Below are 19571 nucleotides of genomic sequence, written 5' to 3' on the forward strand. Positions count from 1 at the left end.
GTCTGTTTGTCACCAGAAGGTCTAATATGTTATCGCCACGAGTCGGTTCTCTGTTTAACTGCTCAAGGTAGTTTTCAGATAATGCACTTAAAAAAATTTCACTGGATTCTTTGTCCCTGCCACCGGTTATAAGCATTTGAGTCTCCCAGTCTATATCCGGCAAATTAAAATCTCCACCCAGAACTATAACATGGTCGGGAAATCTACTCGAAATATTTTCTAAATTTTCCTTCAGGTGCACTGCCGCAACAGCTGCTGAGCCAGGGGGCCTATACATACATTCAATTACCGTGTTTGAGCCTGCTTTAACCGTGACCTTCACCGAAATTATTTCAGATTTAAGATCTGTTCGATTTCCTTCGATACTATTGCACTTTCTATCGCTATAAACACTCCTCCCCCATCACAGTCCAGCCTGTCTCTGTGGTATACATTCCAATTTGAGTTTAGAATTTCATTACTGTTTACATCTGGTTTCATGCAACTTTCTGTCCCTAGTACTATGTGGGCGTTGTGACCGTTTATTAATGAGAGCAGTTCTGGGACCTTTCTATAGACGCTCCTGCAGTTTACTATTAGCACATTAATATTGTTATGCCCTGTTGCTTTTTGCCTACTACTACCCTGTCGCGTCTCAGGAGGCGTCTTGTAGGGCCTAGGGAGAGAATTCTCTAACCTAAAAAACTCACATGTGCACTCGACACGTACTCCGCTACCCTTGTAGCCGCTTCCTGCGTGTAGTGCACGCCTGACCTATTCTGGGGGACCCTACATTTCTCCACCCGATAGCGGAGGTCGAGAAATTTGCACCTCAGATCTCCGCAGAATCGTCTGAACCTCCGGTTTAAGCCTTCCACTCGGCTCCAAACCAGAGGACCGCGATCGGTTGTGCGAACGATACTAAAAATAGTTGGATCAGATTCCACCCCGCGAGCGAGGCTTTCCGCCCTCACCAACTCCGCCAACCGCCTGTATGAACTGAGGATGACCTCTGAACCCAGACGGCAGGAGTCATTGGTGCCGACTTGAGCAACAACTTGCAGTCGGGTGCACCCAGTGCTCTCTATCGCCGCCGGCAGGGCCTCCTCCACATCTCGGATGAGACCCCCCTGCAAGCAGACAGAGTGAACACTAACTAGCCTTCTTCCTCGACCTTCCCGCTATTACCCTAAGGGGCTCCATCACCCGCCTAACGTTGGAGCTCCCAATAACTAATAAACCACTCCCCCCGTGTGCCTGCTCGGACCTTGCTGAAGGAGCGGCCACATGTCCACTCACAGGCAGAGCGGGCGATGCCACACGGCCAGCCTCCACATTGACCCTCTGCCTCGTGCGCCGCGAACGCTGCTGAAGCCGCCACTCCCCTTGGGGAGAGGGCGGCCCAACCGCGCCAGGTACCCGCGAAGATGTCTCGACAGCAGGGACAGTGGACGAAGCATGTAACACCTGGGGTGTACCGTGCGACGCACCAGACTCCCCACTGCCGCTACACTCCGAGGCAGCAGCCTGAAGACGGCTGACCGCGGCCATCAACACGTTCAGCTGTTCGCGAACAGTGGCCAGCTCCTCCTGCGTCCGTACACAGCAGTCACGCATCCTAAGCATCCTAAGAAATCAGTTTACTGTAGAGAGCTAATCAACTTTTAACTAGACTGCTAATTCACTAAAGGCGGCTGATTGTTGACTAAACTGTGGTTGCTAGACACTTCTTGTAGAAAACAATGAAAATAGCACTACCTGTCTCTGGACTGTATTGAAAACAAACACTAGCGCTACTGGCACTATGGTTGACTAAAGGGACTCTCTCTGACGGTATTCAAAACAAGCGCGAAATCTATGGAACACTATTACTAGCACTCGACAATTAAAGCTTCCTAAAAGCAAAAACACACGAAAGAAGAAGTGACAAGTAAGAAAAATACAGTTAATACTTAAATTAACGTAGCTCGCTGCACAGCAGACGTGAAGCAAACGGCAGTTACGACGACACTGACACTACTGGTTAGCACACTAGATTCGCTTTCGGGAGGACGACGGTTCGAACTCGCATCCGGCTATCCTAATTTAAGTTTTCCATGATTTTTCTAAATCGCTTCAGGCAAATGCCGGGATGGTTGCTTTGAACGGGCAAGGCCGATTTTTATCCTCATCCGATGGGACCGTGGACATGGCTGTTTGACCCCGTCCCCCAAATCCAACCAACCAATCAATGCCCTGTTGTGGCTAATGTAGGAATTTCTGTTTCATCACCTAAGCAAGTGCATGCAGAAGTTTCTTGCGCAAGTTACTTGTTGGTGGAGATTCATCATAACGAGCTGGTTCTTTAGTTGGTAGTCTAGATTGGCTGTGTAGAGACGCGCGGGGTAGCCGTGCGGTCTTGGGCGTGTTGCCACGGTCCGCGCGGCTCCCACCGTCGGATGTTCGAGTCCTCCCTCGGACGTGGGTGTGTGTGTTGTTCTTAGGGTAAGTTACTTTAAGTTAGATTAAATAGTCTGTAAGCTTAGGGACCGATGACCTCTGGAGTTTGGTCCCATAAGGCCTTACCACAATTTAAAAAAGAAAAGTTTTTTTCTGTGTAGGACCACGACACCCGGACTGCAGACACATCTATCGGTACATTCGTTAGTTCAGGGTGAAGCGCTGTTTACGATCGGCCACAGATGCAGCAGGACCAGACCACGCTGGCAGACGTGGAGGCGACTCTGCAGCCGTACGTGGGCGGCCTGCGGCTGCTGGGCCAGTGGTCGCTGCCCGGTGGCGGCCGGCGCCTGGCCACGCTGTGCGCCGTGCTGCTGGCACACGGCCTCCTCATAACCACCTCCTGCCTCAACCTCCTCATGGACCCCCCGCGGGACCTGCAGGTGCTCACCGTCAACGCACACTCCACGCTCACCATACTGGGCCTCGCTGTCAAGGTACGCTCAGTCCCAGAAAGTCCGCACTGCTGGAGGTGACACAATTTTCTGAATTCCCGATATATCGACGTATTAATCAACAAATTGAGTGACATCGATACTCGCCGTATGAGTGGACGATTTGGATGGGATTCTGTTAATGAAAAGGGGACATGCAATTCAAGGTTTATTTCCCCAAAACAATTAATTGTAATAAATTACACTGTGGCTTACAAATTACAGTGACACAAACAAATCAAGCTGCTTACAATATGAGGTAATAAAAATGTTATATGCCACAGGTGAACTCAGAAACTTCAAAACTGTTTACAATTTGATACATTAACAAATAATCATTGTGTATTCAACTACATACTTTCACCTAATACACTTAAATTTTATAATGTGAAGCACAAATGTATAATTTACAATTAAATTTTCGGTCGAAGTTACTCCTTCCTATACCTTCTTTAAAAGTTATAAAATTTCCAAAAGGTTTCTCAATTAAAAATGCCCTAAAACCCTTAACACAACAACACGTACATGACTAGCTCAAATAATACATATATGTACGGCAAAGCCCAACATCAACAGCGCAGACCACATTCAAACTCTAGCCAACATGGGCCGCTTGCCAGTCAAAACATGTTACGACTGCGGCAGCAGGCAAACTTACATAGGTAATAAAAGAACACAGGCCACCTAACTTATCTTACCAAAATCAGTTTACTCGAAGGAAGAAGAAAGGGGGGCGGGGGGGGGGGGGGGAGGGGGAATAATAAATACCATACGCAAGTGCACTTGCCAAACCTACTACTAAAATATACAGTATAAAAGGATCTCAATTAATGACAAAATCAGGGATAGGCCCGGCAATATTGCACCTGAGCGCTAGTATCTAAATAAGGTTGACAGATACCAAGGTCTGACATCATCTTAGGGCTAACTGGCACAGCAAATAAATAAGAGTAAAAGAACAAGCAAATGGCAATGCCCAAGAATATAAATAGGATTAAGGACACATGAGGCTAAAATCAATTGCTAGCATCTTGGACATCGTCTTAGGCTTAATTGACACTACAAATAAGTAAAGGTAAAAGAACAGGCAAATGTCAATGCCCAGGAATTTAAATAAAAATAAGCAAGCACAAGGCTAAAAGCAATTGCTAGCAACTTAACAAGCACACATAAAAATATCAGACTGCTGCCACATCACAAAACGGAACAGGCGCGTGCGCAGTCCCCAGCAAGCCACAAAACCAATAACACACACTCCAGCAACCGAGCCAGCCAGACCACAGTAATTTCAACTCAGAATCATGGCGCGTGAGCACACCGGGTCCACGCAAAACACACGCTACCAAATAATTCCTACCAACAGATACGCCCTCCCCGGGCGGGAAAACGGGGTCGACGACCGGGTGCACACCAGCAGAAAACTCGACACCTAGACTCCGGCCAAAACGGAATCAAGCAGAAAATATAAACAACAGCTGAAGTAAGGTGAAACGAACCCCGCCACGCAGACAGGACAGAGCAAACACACAGAAAGCCTGTCCTGCAGTCCTTACAATTCCTGGGTGCGGAAACCCAAGCGATATCGGGCACCCTTCTCAGAGGCGGACAACCTCGAACGATCGCGTGCGGGGATCCATCAGTTGTCCACTACAGCACATCACCAACACGCCACACCGCCCAACGGCCAAATCAACGAGGCCCGCCAACAACGAGACCGCACCTCCGTGCCGGGGCGGAAGGCAAAATACCACCAGCTCGGTGCGAATCCAACTGCCGAACCGAGCGCGGGCGGCCCCCCGCGAAAAACGCTCCAGAGGGCAGCAGCCGCCTCAGCGCCTGCGCATGCCGAACCAGACGGAGACAGAAATACAAGTCGCTATCGATAGTGCCGGATACACAACGCGCCAGAGAAATGGCACACCGTGCATAATAGATAAAATAATAATGGTTCCGGGCCCGCATCTCGTGGTCGTGCGGTAGCGTTCTCGCTTCCCACGCCCGGGTTCCCGGGTTCGATTCCCGGCGGGGTCAGGGATTTTCTCTGCCTCGTGATGGCTGGGTGTTGTGTGCTGTCCTTAGGTTAGTTAGGTTTAAGTAGTTCTAAGTTCTAGGGGACTTATGACCACAGCAGTTGAGTCCCATAGTGCTCAGAGCCATTTGAACCATTTGAATAATGGTTCCGAAATTTAGTTAGATGGTATTTTCGATAAACACCGTCTGATCAAAAATATCCGGACACGCCTATGTGATGCGCAAGTGGCGCTAGATGACACGAGATGCGGACCCGACAGTAAAAAATTGGCCAGGGGCGTGTAGGAGGCTCACTCTGAGTGTTCTGTACAAACTTAATTACGTACACAGACAGTTAACACACCCCAGAAATTGACAATCTCGGCGAGTTTTACCTGTTACCGACGCTTACACTGGCAGGATATCAGTCCTGGGAGTTCCAAGTCTTTTGAGAATGTTTTAAGATTAAAGTCGGATAAGAAATGACGAAAAAAATAGCGTTTTGTGTTATATAATTACCACTTCAAAATTTTCCGATATTTTTCCTTTACTTCTACTGTAAATCCTTGATTCTTCGCGGCTGGTCCCGGCGGAGGTTCGAGTCCTCCCTCGGGCATGGGTGTGTGTGTGTGTGTGTGTGTGTGTGTGTGTGTGTGTGTCCCTAGGAAAATTTAGGGTAAGTAGTGTGTAAGCTTAGGGACTGATGACCTTAGCAGTTAAGTCCCATAAGATTTCACACACGTTTGAACATTTGATTCTTCCCAATTTTCATGATTCTAGGTCAACGGGAGGTACTCGACAGTTTTTAGTGAGAGAGTTTGCGAGTATCAAAATATGGTACATAAATGGCCATATATTTTGATTGCATTGATTTAGAAGCTTAACGTTTTTACACCGTCATGGGACCATAGACCGTAGTATGTGATATAAATTTCAACTTGATACGTCTACCCGTTTCCCAGAAAAGAGGTTTTAACAGACGGACAGGCAGTCGGATAACAAATGACAAAATGCTTTCTTTCGTGTGGTACAATTACAAACCAACGCTTTTGGTTTTTTTCCTTTACTTGTAGTGTGACATCTTGATTACTGCCAAATTTAAAATTACTCGGTTAACGGGAAGTAACCTACAGGTTTTGACGAATGAGTTCTCTGGCTGTATTTTTTGACTGCATTGACTTAGATGCTTCAGTTTCCACCACCATTAAGGTACCGTAGCTTTTGGTATGTGACATGAAATTCAACTTGGTACGTCAATCAGTTACTGAGAAAAAAATATTTTAACAGGCAGACGGGTAGACCGACTGACAGATAATAAAGTAGATCTGTAAGCCTCCAGTTGAGGTTTGAAATCCTAAAAAGGAGATGGGGAGTATTGTGTTGTCAGTGGAGAACCAGTAACAGCAGAATAGGTCAGTCTGGAGAGAACAGTGTTTTCGAATGAAGACTAGTAATTTGGATGTTACCTGAGTAACAAATACAGCAGGGACATTTCAGCTCTTCGAAAGCTGCTGAAGCCGAATGCTGGTGGTGTGATTGCGACGTTGGAACGACGAAGGAACAACCGTAGATAAAACGAGGGCAGCCAGATCTCATTTGCTGTCGGACAGGGACCGTCGAGTATTCTGCAGGATGGCTGTCAAAATCGCATGAAATGAGTGGAAGGAATCAGTCGTGAGTTGCAAAGTGCTACTAACAGCGCACCTAGCGTAATGAGTGTACGCAGGGAGTTAAGAACAATGGGGTACAATGATCGAGCAACTCCTCATAAGTCGCACATTTCGGTAGCCAATGATAAATGACGCCCCATCTAGTAAAAAGAGCCGCCACTGATCAGTGGATGACAGCAACGAGTGATTTAGGATGAGAAATCACACTACACCGTGCAGGAATGCTATGGATGGGTTTGGATGTGGTGAATGCCTGGATAACATTACTCTCATCGTGTCTAGTGCCATCCATGAAATACGGAGGAGGTCGTGTTATTACATGGGGGTGTTTGTCGTGGTTAGGGTGTATCCCCCTTATTGCGCTTAAGAAAACCCTAAATACGGAAGGATATGAACACATTTCACAGCAGTGTGTGCCAAGTACGGTGGAGGAACAGTTCGGAGCCGATGACTGCTTGTATTTAGCATGAAAATTTCCCTGTCATGAAGCAGCATCTGTAAGTTTGTGAACAATGAGATTTTTCGAACGGGTTAGCATGTCCAGGATGCCGAACGGAACCCAATGGAACACCTTTGTGATGAATCATAACGTTGACTTCACTCCAGGCCACAGTATCATCTCTGATTTTGGCTCTTGAGAAAGAATGTGCAGCCATTCCACCACAGACGTTAAGACAGCTCATTGAAAGTGTCCCCAAGGAGTTCAAGCCGCCACAAAGACGAAGGGTGTACACACCACATATTAACCTTCACTTACAGATGCCCGAAAACTTTCGATCAGATACGGCATTTTCATTTTTATATAAAAACATATTTTAACGTTTTTATTGCTCTTATATTAACGAAAATTTCAAGAGTTAGCTGATTGCATTAAACCCACTGTAACACAGATATCTGAGACAGAATAGTTTCTCTACACTGAGACAAGCCACGTGGAGAGGATTTAAAACGCAAATTCACAACAGCAGTAAAACTATTTATGAAAAAGAGAAATATTTAACACCTGACGTAAATTTCAATGTTAGGTATTTGCCTCGAGTGTACTGTTATGGAGAAGTGGACCGTGGACGATAAACAATCCACACAAGAAGAGCATAGAAGCTTTTGATCGTGCTGTTACACAACAATACTGAAGGTTAAATGGCTATAACAAACAACTATGAGGTACCGAATCGAACTGCGCAAAAAATACATTTATAGCACAACTTGACTAAAACCATGGATCGGTTGATAGCACAAGTTCTGAGACATTAAGGGATGGTCATCTTAGCAGTGGAAGGAAATATGGTGAGCGGGGTGAGGGAGAGGGGGGGGGGGGGAGGACTGTTGTGGAAGACCAAGGGGACCAAGGGTTGACAGTTGTAAAATGGTTCAGATAGCCGTACTCTGTGGTGACGAAAGTCATGGGATTCCTCCTAATATCGTGTCGGATCTCCTTTTGCCCAGTGTACGGCCACATGATCACTTAGTGCCAGCTGCACACTATCTACGGCACTCCAAAGAGAGTATTATGTTTTTAAGGAGGAAACTATTTCGTGTGGCGGGATTATTTGGAAATCAGCAACATTAACAATGTTCCAATTTCTACTTAATATGTCAGTCCAATGTTGCCTCAAAGTAATTATCTTCAAATGTGATGTCAGTTTTCACACACAAATAAAATATTGTTGAGAACTGACCCACTCTTAAAAATCTGAAAATGTGTATATCGTATCATACTTCAAAACCGAGAAAAATAAGTTTTTGCTCTCTCACAGGACACCCATGGCGCTCTGTTATAAAAATGTGTGTGACATCTTTCTTGTTCATATTTCGCGATTTACGCTAACAAATAAAAAATATTTACTGCCAATATTTTTGAGGGACCCGATTTAAAAGAAGGAAATCAATAAGATCCTACACTTTTCTTCTCAGTGATGACGCTGCCATCACTTTTAAAATAGCCTCTCAGCTCAACCAAACTCAAGTACTGTTTTCGTAAAACAGTGTCGGGTACACATATTTGAGATTTTTCCCCTATCTCTTCACAATCCGCTTTGCGGCTCAGAGCTACAGGTGCTGCCAAGTGATACTTCTGTTGAACCAGGGTTCACAGTACTGGAAAAAGGCGCCCCCATTTTCTTGGTAGTGTTCAGTCCGAACACTTTGCGATGTGAGATTACGTCTGAAGAAACTGTCATTGTATCCACACCAATCTCTCCCTACGTTATCATCGTCATATAACACGAAGGTGACACTACATTACACACGCATCCATTATACTCAACTACAGAATAACATATAGGTGAAGTGTTAGATGTGAACGAACAGTTGTGACTCACTCTCCCTGCACATTTGACACACCACCTCTTAAATATGGGTAATCGTTATTTTTTTGATGTTCAGTAGTATAAACAACATTCCCTTATTGATACGAGATGACAAAATACGTAAATAATATATGCACATTTATACTGTGACGCTGGTCACTAACCAACACCATTAGTGATAAAAAAGGACACACAGACCGCTGCGTGTCATGCATTTCATAAAATACATAGCAGCTGTTTGCAGTCACTTCAGAAACTGTTGATAGAAAATTAAGAGGCATTGGAGAAACTGTTTCACGAAAATGTCCGATAATCAGCTTTCGATATAACATGAATATGACCTCCGACTTCTTATAGTTTAAGACCAAGGTTTGGTGCACATGTATTTGTGGACTGAGCTTTGTTTTTAACTTGTGCAATGTCCTTGTAGAAGTCATGCAAGAATGAATAGCACCCAGTACGTAGTCATCGACGGCGAGTGTTCATCAGAGACAAGGGTTTCGTCAAGGGTGCTCCATGAAAGCGTGATAGAACCGCTTCTAATCCCTATACTTACGAATGACGCCACGGACAGGGTGAGCAGCAATGTAAGGCTGTTTGCAAATAACGCTGTGGTTCATGGGAAGGAATCATCGTTGAGTGGCTGTAGGAATATACAGCCTGAGTTAAAGCGTGTGAGTAAGCAAAAATAGTCCTGTACGTTCGAAAACAGCAGTAATAGGGTGCATCTTTACACGGCCACTTCGATAAATTATCTAGGCGTACGTTCCAAAGCGATATGACATTCAAGTTCAAATGGCTCATGTACTATGGGACTGAACATCTGAGGTCATCAGTCCCCTAGACTTAGAATTACTTAAACCTAACTAACCTAAGGACATCAGACATACCCATGCCGGATGCAGGATTCGAACCTGCGACCGTAGCAGCAGCGCGGTTTCGGACTGGAGGGTCTAGAATCGCTCGGTCACATCGGCCGGCAACATGACACGGAGTGAGCCTGTCAGGTTGGTAGTAGGGAAGGCGAATGCTCGACTTCGTTTTGCAGGGAGAATATTGGGAAAGTGTAGCTCATCCACAAAGGTGACGGCGTATAGAACGCTAGTGCGATCCATTCTCGAGTACTGTTCGAATGTTTTGGGTTCCCACCAGGTCGGATTAAACTAGGACATCGAAGTAGCTCAAAAGCAGGCTGGTAGCTTTGTACCGATAGGTTCTGTCAGTAGGCAAGTAATACGCAGATGACATATGAACTCAAATGGGAATGCCTGAAGAGAGGACGTTGCTTTCCGCAGGCCACTACGCGCAGATTTAGAGAACCTGCATTTGAAGCCGAGTGCAGAACGGTTCTACTGTTGAGATGGGTCGTTCGCGAACTAACGGATCCTAAGGAACAGTTCATAAAGAGCGATGAACCAATTCTAAGGAACGGTCTTTCATAGTTCACTTCGGTCGCGGGAACGGGAAACAGTCGGTCTCGTTCCCGCAACGGTACGCCGGTCGGTCTCGTTCCAGCCTCGGTCCCGTTCCCATTTCTCTCGGTCTCGTTCGGCCGGACTCGTCCTTCTTCGCGTGGCCACTCGTCTCACTTCCACTGATGACTGCTCATAGTTAATTCAGTATAGAGTTGTTCGTTTTGTCCGCTGCGCACACCCGTTCTAGATCTGTTTCAAACCTTTTTTGAACTCTGAACTTCTGGTTCTTTTCGTATTCTATTGAGCGTGCATGACGGGTAATTAAAATGTATTTTATAATTACGCAAATTACATAAAATTACGTGATATGCATTACATACATCTTTCCAGGTAACAAAACGTCGTATCAGCTTACTTAACTATTTCGATAAACAGCAGAGGAGGAGGAGGAGATTAGTGTTTAACGTCCCGGCAACAACGAGGTCATTAGAGACGGAGCGCAAGCTCGGGTTAGGGAAGGATGGGGAAGGAAATCGGCCGTGCCCTTTCAAAGGAACCATCCCGGCATTTGCCTGAAGCGATTTAGGGAAATCACGGAAAACCTAAATCAGGATGGCCGGGGACGGGATTGAACCGTCGTCCTCCCGAATGCGAGTCCAGTGTGCTAACCACTGCGCCATCTCGCTCGGTGATAAACAGCAGAAGAAATACTTGTAAAAAGGCAATATTTTTTCATTACACATGCAAAGGAAGTCGGCACGGCACACACTAGTGACCATTTTCCGAATTGTTTTGGTCCAAGGTCAAAGAGCATGTTCATTGTTACGGAAGACAGACTGACTTACAACCGAATGAAGTCCGCGTTCCATAACCGAGTGTCTGGTGTCACATTTTGTAGAGAGAATATGATAACTCGTACAATATTATTTCAGTGGTACAGGGTAGCGCACGAAAAATCAGCCCCCAGTACTAGACCTCATCGTCCCCTACCAATTGTCATCTATTGTTTCGAAGTTGTTGTTTGATTTAGCTTATTTTTTATTTATTCACTGCCTAATTATTACATCCTTATCTATTCTGCTCCGAGCGGTCAACAAATCCTGCGTAATTGGCGAGCAGTCTGTACTCGGGGCCGGTTTTTCGTGCGTCACCTTATATTATTTCACTGCGATCAGCCACAGAACGCTGCAGTTGGCTAAACGAGAGGTTTTGCAGAATCACGAAAATTACAAGTGTGTGAGAATTCTGTTACGAATAAAAATACTGTACTCCAGAGCGGAGGCAAGTGCCCCCTCTTGGCACCTTCCATCTTCAGTCACCTATGCTACTAATTTTCAGTTTTTCATAAGAACCGCATACCAAGCACAAATGAACGGTGAACGAGTAAAAATGGTTCCCAAATAAAGAGCGATCATCAGTGAACTAGTTCCCAAGGAATAACGAATGGTTCAAATGGTTTAAGCACTATGGGACTTAACATCTGAGGTCATCAGCCCCCTAGGCTTAGAACTATTTAAACCTAACTAACCTAAGGACAGCACACATCCATGCCCGAGGCAGGTTTCGAACCTGCGACCGTAGCAACAGCGCGGTTCCAGACTAAAGCGCCTAAAACCGCTCGGCCACAGCGGCCGGATAGGATGAACGAGTTTGCCCATCACTATTCTACTGGCGCCACTGTAGTTTTCGCCTAAGGACAAGTCTAGTGGCTAGCGTTGCTTTCTCTGGATCACGGAGTCCCAGGTTCGATTGCCGGCCGGATTGGGAATTTTCTCTGACCAGGAACTGAGTGCTTGTGTTGTCCTCATCATTTCATCCTCATCATCATCATTCTTGACGGTGGCTAAATTGGAATGTGTAAAAATTAGACTGCGTAAAAACTGGGACTTCGTACGAGCGCTGATGACCGCGCAGTTGAGGGCCCCACAAACCCATCATCATCGTCGTCGCGTGAGGACCATGAAGATAATACGCGAGAAATTAGGCCTCCTACGGAAGCTTTCAGACAGTCGTTTTTTGCTCGCTCTATTTGCGAGTGGAATACGAGCGGAAATGACTAGTCGTGGTACAAGGTATTCCCCGCCACACACGTACTATGTTTTGCGGACTATGTGTGTAGATGTACAATAAAACAGGTACTAGTGACTAGTGAGTGCAGTTTGTACGTGGATTTCCGGCAGGTGGTGTCGTTCTCGCTGGACGGGGCGCGCCTGCGAAAACTGCTGCAGCTCCTGGGGGAGGCGCGCGCAGCCTTCCCGGACTCGGCGGCGAGGCGGCGCCGCTACGGCGACGTCGGGTTCCGCCTCTACATCTTCCTGCAGGTGCCCCACCACTACCTACAGCAGTGCTTCCCAATCACACCACCGAGCGAGATCAGATACTACACAGCTTGTTACAGTCTTCAGTTCGAAGAGTGGTTTGATGCAGCTCCCCATGAAAGGCATTCCTGTGCCAGTCTCTTCGTCTATGAATAAGTGCTCTAACTTACATCTGCTTGAACCTGAATACGTTATGCTCTGTTATGTTAACCGGGGACCTAGAAACGACGGAGAGGCTCCGTCCCCGCCGCAGCCGCAGCCGCAGTGGTCCGCAACCCCACCCCTCCGCCGCCCCACACCGAACCCAGGGTTATTGTGCGATTCGGCCCCCTAGGTCCCCCCCAGGGAACGTCTCACACCAGACGAATGTAACCCCTATGTTTGCGTGGTAGAGTAATGGTGGTGTACACGAACATGGAGAACTTGTTCGCGCAGCAATCGCCGACATAGTGTAGCTGAGGCGGAATAAGGGGAACCAGCCAGCCTTCGCCGAGGCAAATGGAAAACCGCCTAAAAACCATCCACAGACTGGCCGGCTCACCGGACCTCGACACTAATCCGCCGGGCGGATTCGTGCCGGGGACTGGCGCTCCTTCCCGCCCGGAAAGCCGAGCGTTAAGCCGTCGGCACACGGACCGTGCTGCCGAACGTTAACGTTGAGCGTGCCCAGTTCAACGTGCTGCTCAACGCTCAGGAATGATGCGACTTTTGCATACGGTACGCGGACCCCAACGTGGTATACACGATCGCAACGCACTCAAGCGACAGTTGAGGGATGTTTCTAGTTCGTTAATCACACTGTTTACTCAACGGGCGCGTAAAATTCCCACGTTAGCTCTATTAAAATGCATATTTCCCCCTTCGTCCACGAAAAGGAAAGTACCATCTCCAATCAATAAGGACAGAGGCTTATAAAAGTTCCATTACAAGCAGTGCGTTACAAAATTGGAATACTTTCCGCATAAGATAAACAGTATTTCATCATTCCCACATTTTAGTAAAACCCCAAGGTCAGTCTTACTTGATCACTGTTCGTACCCAGTAGCAGAATCTTTGCAACATGTCAATTACGAAGCGTAAAAGAAAAAAGAGAAAAAATACCTTTATACAAGTAGCGTCAGCTGTCCTTTAGATTAAGCCAATCGAACAAAGTCACCCCTCAAAAAAAGGTAAACTTGTATTTACATAAAATCAAACATTAGAGTCTATACTTATATTATACTAATAATAAAGTATCAGAACCTAATAAAAACGCGAATGTTAGGAAAAAAAAAATTTGTCGTGTCAGGACGCGAACGACCGCCCCAACGAAAAAACCTCAATAGTATACAATGATGCTATTCATTACACTATACCAACATCGCATCTGCTATATCTAATAATAGTACCTTACCTCTTGCTAAAAACTTTATAATCGTAGATATTTTATTAACTGAAATTTAATTATAACACATTGTACCAAGAACAATGCGTTTTGGGTGGATCTTTTGTGTGTCGCTGCCTTCAAATAGCCTACTCTCATTATACGCAAGTTACAATAATTATTTTTCCGCGAATATGATGTTTCTCATTATTTTATTGGAACGAATCACACAGTTAACAATGAGTTTTGCAGTGATTCTCAATTTGCTGGTGCTCGGAACGGCATATATACGTATAGGCTTGAAATGAATGCCAATATGGCGCGTCACAACTTTGTACTGAAGGGAGACGGCGTGCGTGTGACGTAGGTGGCGTTGTGCCATGTCATTGGTCAACGTTCAGACGCACGCTGAGAATATCTGACATGCCAGATATTGCTCTGCACGTTCGGAAAGACTCCCGAGCGTGCTATTCCATGCTGTGACGTCAGAAACTCGGCACGCTCAACGCTCAACGTTCGGATGCACGGTCCGTCTGCCGACGGCTTTAGACCGCACGGCCAACCGGGCGGACGAACCTGAATACTGTACTCAAGCCTCCGTCCCTCACTTCATCACTCAACTGACGGTTCCTTGATGACTCTGGATACGTACTGTCAGCTAATCCTTCTTTTAGTTGCGCCGTAAATTTCTTTTCTCCTTAATTCGACTCAATACCTCCTCACTAATTATTCGATCTACCCATCTAATATTCAGTATTCGTCTACAGCACCACATTTCAAAAGAGTCTCTCTTCTGTCTGGGCTCTTTAGGGTCAACGTTTGACTCCCATACAAGGATACACTCTGCTGTGTTTAACAAATACACTTCGCGTCCAACATGAAGGTGGCAGGAAGAGCACCCCCTACCATAGAAAGTAGTTGCTGCACTGAGTTGGCTTGCTAATCACGCCACAGTGCACGTCACAGTGCGAAATGGAACTACAACAAAACAATTTTGGGTACACAGATAAAAATATACAAATAACAGTGATTTACAGGGAGATTATGTACGGTGTGTACCTTCAGTATGCTGGTGATGATGAGGCCTGGCAACGTGATTAACGTTCTCAAAACTAGTCTGTTCTCGAATACAGTAAATGTTGACTAACGTCAATGTAGTACGTAGGTTGGAACTTAATTAGTGGCAACACAGCTGTGGAGACCCTATGCAGTGGAATCTACTATTTGAAGATGGTATCTGATCTTTCGAACATCTCCGAAAGAACAGATACCATCTTCATATAGTTAAGGCTAAGCGGCCATTGACCTTCTTCTTCTGTGCGGATGCAAACGTATTGCCCGAACTGTAACGGGACTCGGTAAGGTTATCTGCCGCAAGTAATGAGTGTAACGGGCAGGGGCACTACGAATGTAGTGTGTGGACATAAAGTTGGGAATGTGGGTCTCACGGACAGCGTGCAAGGGATAAGTCCCTGCAGTCGCACTATCCTCTGTGCCCTCTGCGGCGCAGATGGATAGACCGTCTGCCATGTAAGCAGGAGATACCGGGTTCGAGTCCCGGTCGGGGCACACATTTTCGACTGTCCCCGTTGATGTATATCAATGCCTGTCGACAGCGTAGGGTCTTGATTTCATTATCATTGAATCTACTATTGTCGCTGATAGCACACGTTATTGACATACCTACTTTACCTCCGAGCAAATGGACTTGCCCGTCCCACGTCACCGGCGTGCGCACAATCGAGGGAAGCACAGTCACAGTCTCACTATGTTTTCGAAACACGGAGTTGGATCAAGATTCAATGTGCCAGACGTCGGACAGCACGGCAGTGTCATCAGGGTCTTCAAGAGGCGTGCGGGAATCGGCATTGGCGTACAGAACGGTGGCACGTTGGGTAAAAGCCGTCAACGAAGGTCGGCAAACTGTGGCAGACATGCATCGAGTAGGTCGTCCTAGCGTCTCTGAAGAAGAAGTGCACGCTGATCGACGCCATACGATTCGTGAGCTTGCCCACGAAACCGGATTAGCGCATACGACTGTGCTTCGCATCCTTAAGGAACGCCTGGGCATACGAAAATTTGCATCACGATGCTTTCCGGATGACTTGATGGAAATGCAGAAATGGATGCATTGCGACGCTGCTCAGAATCGCCTGGAGCGCTATGAGCGCGAAGGAGAGTCTTTCTTTCGCCGTGTCATAACACTGGATAAGACATGGGCCACATCGTACGAGCCAAACTGAAACGCTAGTTCAACGAGTGGTGTCATTATGGGTCGCCACGAAAGTCGAAAGTGCGTCAGAGCCCCAATATGGTGAAAGTTATTGTGTTTCTCGTGTACGACTGTGATGGTGTCCATCCTAACGCAATACGTTCCTCCACGGCAGACCTTCAATGGACAGTATTACTGTTCGTTTTTGGAGCGTCACTTGCGACCAGCTTTGCGAAAGAAGCGGCGACACTTTCTGCTCAACCCACTCATCATTTTGCACCACAATGTGCGGGCGCATACAGCGCAATCTGTGCCTGCTCTGTTCTGTCGATGGGACTGGGAAGTACTGTATCATCCACCATTTAAGTCATTGTGACTGATTTGAATCCGAAGATGAAGGAACCACTTCGTGACATTCGCTTCTGAAATGTTCCAGAGATTCGACAGGCAGTAGACCGCTCCATTCGCACCATCAACAGAACAGGCTCTGTTAGCGGTATACTTACGCCTTCCACATCGTTGGCAACGGGATCTACACAACGCTGGTGACTACTTTGGAGGATAGTAACAGGTGCAAACATGTAACTCTTTTATATCCGTTGTGAATAAATGGTTGCCACTATTTAAGTTCCAACCCTCGTATGTCCAGTCTGACTCTGCTGGCAGTGACAGTGTGTATGTCACCGTGGCATGCGAAAGAGACTGCGACACTGTGAGACTATGTACATGAAACGTATTCGCAGTTGCGAATACGAATAGTCATCAGCTTTATAAGCGAATAAAAATTAAAATTAGTGCCGAACCAGGACTCGAACTCAGATTTCTCGCTTTACGCAAACGGTCGCCTCAACCGCTTTGGCTGTTTGTGTACCATTCACGGCCAGACCCAAACTTCCATACGTCGACGTTCATGTGTCACAACCTGCACTCGCACACACATTATGTAATTCCCGTACAGGAACAACACTTTAATTGGAAGTATCTTTCCGGTATCGGCGGATAAATACGATATTGCAGTGCCTGTGTTGTTAAGAACAACACGCTTGTCCGAAGGAACGTTGCGTCGTACAGCACTGCAATATCGTGTTGTGAGACACTGGGGATCCTCTGCAACACCTGACTGAGTAGAGCCACTTGTTCGTTTCATTTGCGAACTATTTGTCTGACGTCACGTGCGATCAAGATATAGTCCCTGTTAGGTGAGCCCTCTGTGACGTCAGAGCACAACTATTGCAGATTGATAGAGCTATTTTAATGACGTATGGCGGAAGCGTAACATGGTCCGTTACGTGCGCCCTCTAAGGCGTCTGACCATAACTATAAGAGGCAGTCAAATGAAAGCGAGATAAATGGAAAAAAGTAAGTAAACTCTGTATTATTTCTTAAGTAATCGCCATAAATGCTAATAAATTTATCTCACTGTAAGATAAGACGGTCAATGCCTTCATGGAAAATCGTTTTCAGTTGCCTACGGATCATGATTGTACCCAGGTGTGCACCTCTTCGTCCGAAGCAAATTGACGGCCACGAATGTCTTTCTCCCTCCCCCCCCCCCTCTCGTTTTCCGCTCCTCCCCCTTTTTTCCCCTAATCTGTCCAGGTCCCCCCTCCATCTACCCTTGGCTGTGGTGTGTCATCTTCGTGCCGACTTTTTAGTGCAGTGTTTCCAGTGAGTGTTAAGTGTTGTGCGTCGTTTCCGAAGAGTTGCGAACGAAAATCATACTGTCGCTGGGAGTGATTTTTATATCTCTTGCGAACAGAACCCAAACTGTCGCCGTGTTTTCTAATTTTCTGTCTACTGTTTTATTTGTCTGCTTCCTGTGTATTTTATTAGCATCGCCAACCATTTGTTTTATGTTTTAACTTTCCACAATTTTCCGCCGTTTTACAATTTAAGTCACCGTTTCATCGCCTGCTTTTATGGTTTCTTATCTTCTTCTTGTGTTGTAAAAATTCTGTAGGCTGAAGATCAGCGTACTAAGATGCTGTCAGCCCGATCGAAATTCAGTAAGGAAAAAAATTATTTCTTAAGGGATCCAAAAATACGGGAATCCCATGAGGAGACACCGGCCCTGTGTAGAGGATGTGTAAGGGCTTCCCAGAGAAACTTTTGCACCGTACTCGAAACAACCTATGTGCGTGCAGCAGAAACATTTTTGCATGAGGGCATTGACTGGCTTGTCTCACAGAGGGATAAACGTATTAACAGTTATGGCTACTACTTTTGGAATAATAAATAGTTACTTGCTTTTCTTCCATCTGTCTCATTTTCATTTGACTAGTCCTTATATGTGACACCACACTGGTGACTAGTCTTGCTGTGTGGCGTCCTCTGTGTGTACAGTTGTGTACCGTCTCTACCGGTCGGCACAGCACACTCCAAACTAATATCTTCAGAAAAGACCTCCTAACACTTCAATTTATTTTCGATCTTAATATATTTCTCTTTTTCGGAATGTCCGTACAACCTGGGGGTCTAGAACTCTGAGATTTTTCGTAACATCATCTGGCAGACAGGAATTCTTCAGTAGCTCCATGCTTTTTCTGCTGTACATCAAAGTTCCGGTCTGTCCGAGCTCCTAGACCTCCCAGGTTGTACGGACTACCGAAGATCCATCCACAAGGGTAATGTTCCTTTGAGACCTATGGTCAGTGAAATTGGTTCTCCTTCCTACAAGCTGGCCAAATACCTAACAAAGTTGATGACTCCTATAGTCGGCCGGTGTGAACATCACATCAAAAACTCCCAGATGCTCATTGAGAAAATCAAACAGATTAGAGTTGGTCCAAATGACATTCTAGTCCGCGCGGATGTGGTATCGCTATTCACCAAAGTTCCTGTGGAGGACACTTTGAAAATGCTGGCGGATCTCTTTCCTCCAGAAACTATAAAGTCTTTCCGACATGTGATGACGATCACCTTCTTCTTGTATGGTAATAAATTTTGTGAAGTGACTGACGGTATGGCGATGGGCTCTCCTTTGTCTCCGTCACTGGTTAAAATTATTTTGAGGAACGTGCATTAGATTCGGCTCCCCTCCGTCCATCCTTATTTTATCGTTATGTTGACGATACATTTATGATCTGGCCACACGGCGCAGAAGCTCTCGAACAATTAATGGAACACATGAACAGCATACATTCGAACATCCAATTCACTGTCGAGATGGAGAAGGAAGGAAGGCTGCCATTCTTAGACGTATTAGTACAACGACAGGCGGACGGGCGTCTCGGCCACTCTGTGTACCGTAAGCTGACGAATACCGATTTATACCTTAATGCACAGAGTTTCCACCACCTTGTTCAGAAGAGAGACGTTGGTACATAGAGCAAAAACTGTTTCTGACGAGGACCACGAAGTCC

The 19571-nt window shown here is 46.1% G+C and overlaps 1 protein-coding gene across 1 annotated transcript in view; it reads left to right on the plus strand.

Moving 5' to 3' along the window:
- The first annotated feature begins 2660 nt into the window (after window positions 1-2660).
- Window positions 2661-19571, plus strand: part of LOC126419592 (uncharacterized) — a 68801-nt gene continuing 51890 nt past the window's right edge. The window contains exons 1-2 of the mRNA XM_050086779.1: window positions 2661-2915; window positions 12497-12637. Coding sequence (XP_049942736.1) covers window positions 2661-2915; window positions 12497-12637 — 396 coding nt within the window. The remainder of the gene's footprint in view (window positions 2916-12496; window positions 12638-19571) is intronic.

Source organism: Schistocerca serialis, chromosome 9 (assembly GCF_023864345.2).
Source record: "Schistocerca serialis cubense isolate TAMUIC-IGC-003099 chromosome 9, iqSchSeri2.2, whole genome shotgun sequence".
Taxonomy (NCBI): Eukaryota; Metazoa; Arthropoda; class Insecta; order Orthoptera; family Acrididae; genus Schistocerca; species Schistocerca serialis.